We start from the raw sequence: 13161 nt of genomic DNA on the forward strand, positions 1-13161 counted from the left end.
GCCATATTGGTCTGCTATTTCACGTTTTAATTGGGCGGAACTTAAAAATGGATTACCCTTGCTTATTCTAATAATAATTTTATCCATGTTATACGTGGTTTTTCGAGGCCTTGTTAATCTTTTCTTGTTCATTGTGCTTTGAGTGGTCTCATAGAGAGCCAGAGCATTATAAACCCTTTTCCTAGAGCAATTTAAATCTTTTGCTATAGCAGAAATAGAAAAGCCTTGATTTTTCTTTTCTATAATAAGAGCTCTCCTCTCTGGTCCACAATGTTTCTTTCTACCCACTAAAAACAAAACTACTCTTGACAATATTCAAAAATTTAAAAGTTAAAATAATACTTACTAATTAACACTCGATATATTTAATAAGAATGAAAGGTGTGCTATTTATGTGTCCAGCCTTAAAACGTTAATATTGGAATGAAATTCTGTATGTGCATATATTTTTAAAATAAACATAAAGTCTTGCATATTAGGAGGAGATTAACTGCTTAAATATTTTCTTATCAGTCAGGAATTTGTTTTTTGTAAGTAATATATGAAAAGGCTAAGTGTGCTATTTATGTGACCACAACTGTATGTTTGCGACATGTCGCAGACATGTTTGAAACAAATGTCTTATAAGTATGCGATCGGCCTTACGCGGCCATGAAAGTTCATGACCAAACAATGTTATGCTAATGACGTTTGACAGTTACATTTAGTTGATCAATAATAGTAATGCACGTGGATATTTCTTTAAAAAAATTGTTACCTAAAAATTAATTGAAATGGAAAGAAATAGTTATTCAAATGAAGTTTTGATGGACCTATTTATTATTCGTGGACAATGTGACAAAATTGTAGCAAGAACATGCCGAAAGTTCAACTAATTTACAAAAAATGGATAAAAGAAAATTTGTGCGAATACAAAATAACTTTATACTATAATAATTATAGCATTGTAGTTTTGGGCATAATAACACTATTAAATTAAAAAAAAAATCATATATTGCTCAGGAAGCATTTGCGAATCAATGTTCATAAGGCATTTTCGACTAGAATTTAGAACACCCAGTGAAATTTTGTTGAACCCTAACGTCTTACAAAGAAATTCAATAATTTAAGGAGACAAAACTTGCTACAAGTATTTTTTTTCGTTTTAGGGACTGTTAAGCGAAAGCGAGCATTTGCCGAAATACCGAAGAGATTTGGTGGCGAAACTGAAAGTATTAAGGGTCGAATTGACCTCTATGCAACCTCAAAGTGGTCATTGCAGGTTGGAGGTGTCTCGGACGGAGGTATTTGAGGAGAGTTACAGGTAGATCATTTTTACTACAGCACTGTTAGTTAATTTTGTTTATTATTAGTTGTTCTATTATTGTAAAGAGGTGGTTGTATAGATGTGTCATTTTAAAACAAGTTTAATGCCCTTTCAAAAAATGTCACAAAATACCTCTTTTCATTTGAAATGTTCACATGCAAAGCCTTAAAGTTTCCTTGACTTTTTCGATCACTGGATCTCGTTGTTTATTAGTTTATAGAATATTGTAGGACAAATGCTTTTCAATCAGGGTGTACTTAGACATAAAACTAACACATGGTGGTTTACTATATGTTTATCTCAAAAAAGCCAGAGTAGCAAATAAAAGACTTATTATTTATCGAGCTTCCTCATGCTAAAAGTACAAACTAATATGGTACATTTTTTCTTCTGGATATCTTCTGGAGAAAATGGCTAACGTGTAAAACAACCACAAACGTCTACGAATTTAAAGACCATTTAAAATAATATGGGATATTATAATTAACAACAAAAGTGGTTGGATATCACATTCGAAATAATTTAGAGATTTGTCCTTCTGATCAGTGTGATAGCAAATCTTGATACCTCACAATGTGAAAAACAGTAAAATACCAACCAATTTTAAAATAATTTAGTGCGGGCCTAAAGGAGCTTTACCAAAGGGTAATTACAGTTTGTAAAAGCGGTTTTTACTGCGTTGGTACAGTGCTTTCGGCGACAATCATAACTGAATTACTGAAAAAGGTCCAACAAAGGATTGAAACGTCGCTCAGAAAATAATAACGGCGTTTCCCAATAAACTTTTGCTCTCTTTTTATAATTTATATTATGAAAAGAGAACGAAAATGGGGCTTAATATACAAAGGGAGTTTTGGAACATTAGGACTGAATTATCTGTAAAAGATGACAAGACACATAAAGCAAAATTATATATTATGTATTTAAGTATTTTTATTGTTCAAAGTAATCGATAAGATACATTAGGTTTCTTCAAGGAAATTTAAAATCCAAACTAAGATGAATTACAAAAAAAAAACCGTCAAGGAACTGGAAAATTAACAACTCTTCTGGATGAGACAATATTCTCTTAACACTTTGTACAAAGTTGTGAACCTTTTCAATGGGAGTTTTTCCACCTTTCTTAAAAGAAGCAATTTCTATACTTTTATTTAAAGGAGATCCATCATGTATGGATTTTTTAGACTCATTTCTCTACTATGTATTTGCTTAGAAAATCACCTTATTCTTTCCTAGTTTTGATTTGTCAACAAAAGAGGCAATAAAGATGTGGTTTGCAACCTTCTGTTTTCCCTTTTCTTAAGTCTCAATGATGGGGGGGAATTCGCTGAGGCAGTATATTATGAGTTCCCAAGTAGATCTTTAAATTGTCTTACCCTCTTAAACTGTCAACGATGTGTGTCTATAGGAGATAAGTTTTCTTAGGGGTCAAACTTATTAGGGGTTCAATAATGTATGATGGCAAATAAATATTTAATGGCTTAAATAAGTCCTAATAAGAAAGATCAGGGGTACATTAATTTAAGAAAGCTGTTGGACAATTTATGATTGGAAAAGCTTGCTAAGGATTTGCACATTACTGCATTCTAGCATTCCAAGCTCTCTAAGTGGCTCAGATCCCTGGACTAAGACTCATAATTTCCCGAAGAGTACTAAAAAAAAATTCAAGCACTCTAAGTAGCTCAATTGCCTGGAATAGACCAAGAATTGCCGCAGAACGCTTAGAAGCTAATTCTAGGTACTCAAAGTGGCTCAATTGCCTGAAAGAGCTGTCATGAATAGACACTTAAAAGCGAAGAATACGTGTATATTGCTTACCTGTACATGTGCAAAATTTGTACCTGTTTTAAGTTTCATTTGTGTGAAACACTTGAAAATGATTTGAACAGGTAAGGAAATCCTTTTCGTCAATTGTATCCTTTCTCCCGGTTTAACTATATTTAAGGACGTCACGTGTTGTTTCTATTTAAAATGATATCACTGATTGTGTGCGTTATTAATTTCAGATTACTAAATGAGAAACACGGAAGAAGTGACTTTGCAAATGTTGATCGTCTTTTTCGTGATTTTATTATAAAAACAAATACAGTTTTCCATCCTTTAATTGTTAAAACAACTTGTGTTGAAAAACAGTGTGAATTTTGCGTTTGTCAGTGTCTTATTTTAAATAGGTCTTATTATTTTGTTTGTCTGTACAGATCACCCTCGGGTAATGTTAGTACTTTCTTGTCCATTTTAGATGAGTTGCTACACACTACATACATGGCCAACAGGTATCTGGTAGTCTGTGGAGATTTTAACATTAACTTTTTAGTAAACGATCAGAACTTCTCTCTTACCAAACAATTATTAGCTAGCTATGGTTTAGCACCACACATAAAGGGTAAAACTAGGGTGGTAGGACAATTTGGCTCTCAAATTGATAATATTTTCAGCAACTTGGCTAAATGTCAGGTAACAAGTAATACATTATTCTCAGATATATCAGATCATTATGGTCAGAAACTCCATATAGAAATGCCTAAAGAAAGTAAAAAGCCAGTATTTATAAAGAAACGTTCATACACAGAAAACAACATTAAGAAGTTTAATGATCTTTTAACACATGAATCCTGGGAAGATGTATATAACTGCACTGAAGTCGATCTAAAATATGATTGCTTTTATAATATTTTCTATTACTATTTTAATGTAACATTTCCTCTAAGTAGCCACAGAATAAAGGATCCTGATAAAAAATTTGTAAACTCTGAAATTAAAAATTATTCTAGTCATATTAAAGATCTGTATGTATGGTACAAGGAAACAAATAGTGAGGCAGTTTATAATCAATATAAAAAAGAATATAAAAAATTTATTTCTAACTATAAAACTTCTTTAAATGAAAACAAGATTATCTGTTCAAATAACATAACTAAAACTGCTTGGACTATTTTCAATCAATGCTCAAATAAGTCAAAGTCATCTAAACCTGTCACCCTAAATTCTAGCAATAATGAAATTATTGAAAATTTGGATAAGATAGCCAACATATTTTTGAAGAAATTTAATGCTTCATCTCCTACTCCTTCAATTTCTGGTCAATTGCCTAAAGGAAGTCATATCCCCACTATTTTCCTCTTTCCCACAGATTCAAAGGAAGTTCAGCATATTCTATCGGCCTTGCCAAATAAATACTCTGCTGGTCTTGATGAAATACCAATAAACATACTCAAAAAAGTTAGTCACCATATAGATGTGCCTCTAGCTCACATAATAAATGCCTGTCTGCACATGGGAATCTTTCCATCTAAACTAAAAAAGGCGAAAGTTCTTCCAATTTTTAAAAATAAGGGTGATGAGCAGGATGTAGAAAACTATCGACCAATATCTCTCCTTTCTTCAATATCAAAAATCTTTGAGCGAGTCATTTATATCCGTATTATGAACTTTTTAAAAAGGCAAACTATTCTTTCAGATAGCCAGTTTGGTTTTAGGCCCAATCATTCAACCCAGTTGGCAGTTTACAAGCTTATATCCTTTGTGATTGAAAATGTTGACAAAAAAGAAAAAGTTGCCGGACTCTTTTTCGATTTATCGAAAGCATTCGACACAATCAACCATGGTCTACTGCTGTCAATCCTTGAAAATTGTGGACTGAGGGGAAACTGTGCCAGACTTATAGCCTCTTATTTAGATCAGAGGGAACAAACAGTTTGCCTTGGCTCTGGTAATGGTACATATGTTTACTCAGCGTCATCCTTGGTGGTACAGGGAGTGCCTCAGGGTTCAATCCTAGGGCCAGTACTATTCATATTATATGTAAATGGTCTCAGTGAGTGTTTTCCAGGGTGTTTTATCAACCAATATGCTGATGACACTTCCATAATCTTGTCAGAACATCTGATTGAAGAACTATCTGTCAGAGCTTCTCAGGTGGTAGAGAGGATGCAGGAGTGGTGTGACAATCATGCTCTGAAGCTAAATGCTGATAAAACCGGGCTAGTGACATTCTCCAAAACTTTACCTCAAAATTCCCTACTTGTAAAGTTTCAAATAAAGTCTCTTCGAGAGGTAGCTTCCTTAAAATTCCTTGGTATACAAATTGACTCCTGTCTCACATGGGTCCCACACATAGACACTCTTGGCAAAAAACTAAATAGTTTCTGCGCGTTAATAAGGCGTCTACGAGAAGAGCTTTCCCTAAATTGTCTGAAGCAAATTTACTATGCATCGGTCCAATCTCTAATCACTTATAGTGTGATGTTTTGGGGATCTTCAACTGACGCCGTGTCAGTCTTTATAGCACAGAAACGGATCATAAGATGCATGCTCAGACTCACACCACAAACGTCTTGTAGGACTTATTTTACTAAGCTTGGTCTACTCACTGTTCCAGCTCTGTACATTCTTATGTTAGCTATTTTTGCAAAGAAACACCTGCATCTTTTTCAAACTAATGAAGATCATTATGCTGAGGGTATGTCTATTGTGACAAGGGGGAGAGCTGAACTGAGTATCCCAACTCATCACTCTGCCTTTTTTCAAAGATCTCCTGCCTTTGCTGCTATTAAAACATATAATAGATTACCTCTCGCCCTAAGGCAAGATAAAAATATCATGAAGTTTAGGAAAGACACTGCAAGGTATCTGTTGGGCAAGTGTATCTATAGTTTCGATTTACAATTTTAAATGTGTATTATGATTAATATTAAGAGTTTGTTTATTAATTTATTTATTTTCATAATGTATCATACTTGAGATATATGTGGTAAGGTAATGCACCCAATATTATGTCCAACATTATCTTTTTGTTCTTACTATTTTTATTAGCAGTATGTACTGTGTAGATGTTATCAAATTTTAATTTTGTTCGTTTTGTGACGTTGCTATTGTCTATTTAAATTAGATCTTGAAAGCAATAAAGAAATTATTATTATTATTATTATTATTATTATTATTATTATTATTAAAAATATGGACAAAGAAAGAAGAGACAGGCATAGGATCTAGTTTACCTTTTATAGCGTTCCTTTTCTCGAAATTATGACTCTCTGGTTTTCACCATATGAAAGAGTGTCTTAAATTGTAGCCAAATTGGCAAAAAAGTGGAAATTTTTTTCACAACTTTTTATAAAGCAGGTCACATATATTCATCTATAAAAAAAAGAGGCATTGGCAGTATGATTATCTTTTTGTTATTGGTTAGGTAAGTTTATATATTATGTAATATAAATGTGTAAAAAAAGATTATTACCTGATATCCTGTTTTTTACCACAGAAAGTTCCTGGATGCAGGTTAAAGTCATTAAAGATTTAAAGGGTACAACAGATTTAATTATATATATATTTATATTAAGCGTCAAAAAAGTCCATATAGATAAATACTTATTATATTTTTTCATAGCAGTAACTTGAATAGATAACTGCACAAGTACTGACTCTACTAGACTAGATAATAGCCATATAGTGGAATTCCTATAAGATTATAAGGTATAAATTTCTAATCAATATAAAATATATAATTTGAGAAATTGGCTATAAATAATGTGAATTTGAATAAATAGGTCTCAGGAAGAGAACCAACTGGTCTGCAATATCTTGCTTTAAGTTTCAATCATTTGTTGTACCTTATTATCTACGCGATACTTTCAGACTTATAATGAAAATGCGGCCGAAGGACATGCGAAAACGACTGATGGTAAAATTCCGCGGAGAAGAGGGTCTCGACTACGGAGGCGTGGCCAGAGAGTGGCTCCACCTTTTGTCCCGGGAAATGCTTAATCCGCAATACGGTCTATTCCAATATAGCAGAGACGACCAATATACGTTACAAATAAATCCGGATTCGTCGGTTAATCCGGAGCATTTAAGTTACTTCCATTTCGTCGGCAGGATATTGGGAATCGCGGTGTTTCATAATCACCAGTTAGAGGGCGGTTTCACTTTGCCTTTTTACAAGCAACTGTTAAATAAACCGATTACGTTGCAAGATATCGAGGGTGTGGATCCCGAGTTGCATAGAAGTCTCACCTGGATGTTGTGAGTTGTTTTAAGAGCATTTTATGGACTTTTTTATCTAATAAATTATGGTGTTTAAGGGATCATAATATAGATGGCGTGTTAGATACCACTTTTTCAGTGGAAAATAACAGCTTCGGAGTGGTTAAAGTGCACGAACTGAAACCTGGCGGATCGTCTATAGCGGTCACCGAAGATAATAAGAGGGAATACGTGAAGCTTTATGTTAATTATAGGTAAAAGTCTAATAAGTAATTTAGGGAAGACAGATATATATTGATGATTAACATATTTCAGGTTTATGAGAGGCATAGAACAACAGTTTTTAGCTCTTCAAAAAGGATTTACAGAACTGATACCGCCACATTCCTTACGGCCTTTTGATGAAAGAGAGCTGGAGCTAGTTATTAGTGGAATTGGTAAGTTGGACATCATTTATTTTGCAAGTAGTTGGAACATAACGGAATTCGAACCTTGACAAGTAATTTGTTTGGTTTCATCCTAATATATTATATTTTCCCTTAAAAATATTGTTAGAGTAAGCGTACGATCAGGACTTATTTTCCTATAATAAAACTTGAACAAAGTTCTAAAAGTTGAACTTTGTGTGTAAAAGTGTCTTTTTGAATGACGTTTTTAATATGCTGATATGCTAATTTACTTGTGGATCCAATCACTATGATTACGCGTATTTAGAAATTACTGGAACTTTTGACTCGCACAATAATTCGGAATTTGCTTTATCTCCGCATTCCTATGTTGAATGTCTGAATTGAACATTTGCCGAGCGGATTTTCCAGTGGTTTTTGCGACTTATTTTATTTTAAAGATGACATGATGTTTAAAGTAGAAATTAAAGAATTAAAACTGCGAGCAGCTTAACAATTAACTAAAATCTGTTAAAAAACAAGTCTTGTTCTTGAGAATTCCAGCCGGTTTTTACTCCGCTAGATACATATGCTAAGATTCCTTGATTTGAACAGTAATTTATGCCATTGTCATTCTTACAAGACAATTTCTCTTTCGATAGGTTTTAACTACTATTTTAGATTTTTTGTAATGTATTAATTTAAATAAAATAATATATATAATTTTTATATTAACTTAAGCGTACACATAAATGTTTTATGATTCGTTGTGCTCCTGAATCAAATTTGGTAAATTATAATCTTGTAATTTTTTTTCTTGAAAGTATTTGATAATTACATAAATAAACCAATATCTCTCAAACCTAACCTTGTTTTTCTCCAGGTTCAATAGATATCGCAGACTGGAGATCTCACACGCGTCTGAAGCATTGCACAGCGGAAACGCCGGTCGTGCAATGGTTCTGGCAAGTAGTCGAATCGTATTCGGAAGAGATGCGTGCCAGATTATTACAGTTTGTAACGGGAAGTTCAAGGGTGCCTTTACAAGGATTTAAAGCTCTTCAGGGTGCGTATGTTAGACACATAATAGTAATGTTATATAAATAGTAAATAATCCATTTTCCCAAAGATATTGGCTATAGTGTTCTTAGAAAAACTAAAACTAATGCCAATATCTTATCATGATTTTTTTTATTTCGTTAGACTTGAAAATCTTAATCTTTGTTTATATCTTTCTCTTAAGCCAATTTTTAAAGCCTTTCAGTATATTAGATAAGAAATCATCCATCTTCCCAAAGATATTGACAATAGGTTTCTTGAATCAGACCCTTTAAGATTGTCTTGTCATAACAATAGCAACTTTTACTTGTACAGTTTTGGTACATAGTACATGGTACTGTACATTTTAATTTTTTGTATTCTTCTAACAATTTAAAAAAAAAAACAGGTAGTACGGGTGCTGCAGGTCCGCGCCTGTTCACGATCCACTGCATAGAGGCCTCGCCGCAGAACCTGCCGAAGGCGCACACTTGTTTCAATCGTATCGACATGCCCCCGTACGAATCCTATCAGGTGCTTTACGAAAAGTTGACGCAGGCCGTGGAGGAAACCTGCGGATTCGCTGTTGAATGATTGTACGACCAAAAGGTGAGTTTACATCTTATCCTTGACTTATACGAGGATATTCTTAACCTTATAACAAAGATTCAGTTCACCATCTCTCAGACAATTATGTCAAATCGATTTACCAATTATTCGTACACTGTATATTTTGCTTTAATCCACTGAGCAATTTTTGAATGTGTTGTATTTTGTTACAGTTAAAAAATGTTCTTAAAATTTTCTTTTATTTAATATCTAATACATATTTTGAGACGAATCAACAAACCTTTCAGAATAAAAAAAAATAATTAAAAAAAAAGCAATTTGGCAACCCAAAGTTTCTGATATGTTTACAACGCAACTATCCATTGTTGCCAAAATTTGTTGTTATTTTACTTGATATTTTTGCGAAAAATTTGCCAAATTATAACAATATATTTAACTACGTAACTCTATTAATATTTTTCAAAAAAAATTGAAGCCAAGAAGCTTAATTTTGGTACCTGATACCCAATAGGTATTTCACGCATGATTTGTTTGTCTTTCATAATAAAGGGTGTTTTTTTTAGAGGCGGAGAACTTTCATTTGGCAACACTGTTTTTTTATGACAGCCGACCTGACAGTTCTGGGTTATTTTTAGATTAGTTTGGTTTGGCAATTCATCATGAACAGACTCACGCCGGAGCAACGTTTCCAAATTGTTCAAATTTATTTTGAAAGACATGGTTCTATTCGAGAAACACATCGGGCATTACGTGAGTTTTATGGTGCTCATAATCGTCCTTCAGAGAGATTAATTCGAGAAACTGTTGATCGTTTTCGCAATACTTTTACTCTAGTCGACAATACCAACACCCACTCAAAGACAAGGCCTTAGTGCTTGACGCGTGACGTCATCGATGTGGGCCACCGATTTTTAAAAACCAAGGGATTTCCTATGCTAATATATCAATATTTGGCTTATTTTAAAAAATGCTAGGAATAGAATAGAGTTCAGGAAACATTCAAAGGTATGTTTTAGTTCTGGTTGAATGTCAGGTTAAATATTATTGTGTAATATTAAATGCAGACTCCCAACTCCCCTACATCTGCGCCAAAATTCAACATATGTATTTAGGTATTTATAATAATTTTTTTATACCATCAAGTAGTAAAAAATGTTATTATATACACATAAATACATATATTGAACTATTCCTCACCTTGTCATAATTAAGAAAATTTAAAGAAAACTGTCATAATCAGGAATGTCATATTAATTAGAATCATTTAAAGTAAATCAATTGGATAAAGAACTAAATTAATTACCTAGGACCTACATAGTCTTTAGATTCAAATATATATTTTATATGTTTTTTTGTAAGTAGACTATTTAAAGTTAAAATAAACTTGATAAAGAACTATTATATTTTAATTAGTAGTGTTAGTGGCTGGTATATTATATATATAGCCTACTTCGTTAGGGTATCCAGTTTTCTTTTTTTACTTGATCATTATTCTTAGTGCAATAATTTTTTAAAAGTGTATTGGATATACTTTTAATAATTATCTTTAAAACATCTATTGCATTATGACTAGTGCATCCATCAAAATGTAATACATGTTTTTGTGCAACAGAATATTTTAAAATTAACTGACACATGAACTGTCTTTTGTTATAGGTTGGTAAAAATATGTCCTCAAATTCATTTATTAATCTGTTAAAAATTATGTAAGTCAAAGATACAATATTTACAACTTGGTCTTGGGAATATAACAGTCCTCCACGATTTAATTTATTAATTAGGTCAAAATTGTCTTCAACGATAAATTGCTCATTATATACCAGTTTTCCTTTACAGCTGTGACATTTTAGCTTTTTGACTGTAACATAGCAACAATAACCATAAATATGTAATTAATGGCAATATGTCCTCGATGCTCTGAAAATGATCATCATTTACTGAAATTTTGGACAACAAGGTTTGAATTTGGGAAAAGTCTTCTGGAGAGGAATAATTATCATCTAGGTCATAATCGGGAAGCTCATAGAACTTATTAATTTTAATAGGGCCAAAACTGCGAGACTGAAGTGTTAATATAGATTGAATTCTAAGTCTCTTTTCTGTCTCATACAACTGTCGTACAGAGATGTGATAATGACAGCAGTCCATAAACAGTATTGCTGAAAGCAGTTCTTGTTTGTCAAGTAAGAGTTTTAGAAAAATTACTAGGTTGCCAAGTATCAAGCCAGCTTAATAATTTTTCTAAGAATTCTATCTTGGGATCTATGTCAATATCAGTGAGTGTTTTTTAACAATTGGTTCTTGAAATATGTCTCGTTTATGACCCCACCCAACAACCCTCCGCAATATTGAAGATATTGGGTCACAAACACGAAATTGAAACTAATAGTATAGATTATAGAAGTCAAAACTATTGTACTACTTGAATATCAATCTGTACCTTTCCTTTGCAGTTGTAAATCGAACACACACTTCATTTTATTTATGTCATTTGATGGTTTGACATGATCAAGAATAGTATTGCCAAGGGTATTGGTAGCAGTCTCAGTAGCAGTATTTGGATTTAAGTCACAGTCGGGGTTGTCATTATTGGTAACATTTTCCTCCAAAGGCAGGGTAATAATAGTAAAGTCTATTGCTTCAAGTATTGCATATAAATCATCTAAACTATGGGAAGTATATGGAGTTTTAAATTTTGATATTAAAACCCAAACTGGCTCGCTATATAAAAAAGTTTCAAAAGTCAGCCATGGTTTTAGTAATTCTATTGTAAAAATTTTACCCGTGTTGGAATCTTGAACTTAATATGTATAATAAAACGTATAATAAAGTACTCTTTATTATACTACCTTCAATAAAATGAGCTTCACATACTTTGTTGTTGTTTGTGGGCTTAAAGTCATCTCTGTGTATGGCTTTTACCCATTTTCCCCTTAGATTTAGGTATATCATTAGGAAAACCGAAGACATGCACTTTAGGTCTGTTTTTATAGTTTCCGTTACAACCCGGAACACAACACATTTGAGGCATAAGACACTCTGGTATAAACTACAAGCCGAACTAGGAGAAAAACATTAAATTAAACACGAACTAAAGTATTAAAGTCTGATATAAACAAATAAAACCGCCACCGAGAACCGGTTTTTCCGAGGATTTTTCTAGTCCGAAATTACGATCTTGCGATTTAAAGGTACGCGAAGAGTTTACATAAATATAACATACACGTTTCGCGGAAATAAACAGTTCCGATTTTAGAAAAAAACACAAAAATGGGCTAATGTTTACTGCGGATCTCGTCAGAAATACCGGCAACCACAGAACATAAATATAAACAACCTAACCTCTCGTTTCATCAGGTAGCACAACTAGTAGATGCGCCATTGTCAGATTTATATAGAAAGAACTCCTATTGGCACGTAACAAGATATTAGATAAATGATAAAATTTGAAAAAATTGAAGTTTAAATTATAAAAAGAAAAATAAGGATGCACTCTTTTTTTTTTAACTAAATTGTAAAGTAAGAGCAGTTAAAGATATAGATTTAATTATTTTAAGATAGTAATAGATCATCCTAACGTTCACGGCAATCTGCAAAGTCTGGCAGCGTTGCAGGCAGCCTTCCGTGGACGAACACCGGCAGCGTCAACAGCTGAATTCACGCGAAAATCAACCCGAAGTGCATGGCCCAAACGTGTGACGTCACGAGCAAAATTTTTTGGAGCGCTTTGTCCTTTTGTAGAGGTGTTATTGACAATACGCATCCCGTAAGAGGCCGTACAGTGCGCACGCAACAAGCGATAGCTGCTGTGCAGCATAGTGTTGATAATGATCCAAATGTGTCAATTCGTCGTCGTTCTCAACAAGTCCATCCACTTTA

The 13161-nt window shown here is 33.0% G+C and overlaps 1 protein-coding gene across 1 annotated transcript in view; it reads left to right on the forward strand.

Annotated features, from left to right (window-relative positions):
• Window positions 1–13161, forward strand: part of LOC126744954 (E3 ubiquitin-protein ligase SMURF2) — a 39370-nt gene that overhangs the window by 24571 nt on the left and 1638 nt on the right. Inside the window, exons 9-14 of the mRNA XM_050452571.1 lie at window positions 1149–1303; window positions 6941–7327; window positions 7387–7542; window positions 7604–7725; window positions 8558–8740; window positions 9122–9321. Of these exons, the coding sequence (XP_050308528.1) occupies window positions 1149–1303; window positions 6941–7327; window positions 7387–7542; window positions 7604–7725; window positions 8558–8740; window positions 9122–9306 (1188 nt within the window). The 3' untranslated portion in view covers window positions 9307–9321. The remainder of the gene's footprint in view (window positions 1–1148; window positions 1304–6940; window positions 7328–7386; window positions 7543–7603; window positions 7726–8557; window positions 8741–9121; window positions 9322–13161) is intronic.

The sequence above is a fragment of the Anthonomus grandis genome, chromosome 15, assembly GCF_022605725.1.
Source record: "Anthonomus grandis grandis chromosome 15, icAntGran1.3, whole genome shotgun sequence".
NCBI classification, from domain to species: Eukaryota; Metazoa; Arthropoda; class Insecta; order Coleoptera; family Curculionidae; genus Anthonomus; species Anthonomus grandis.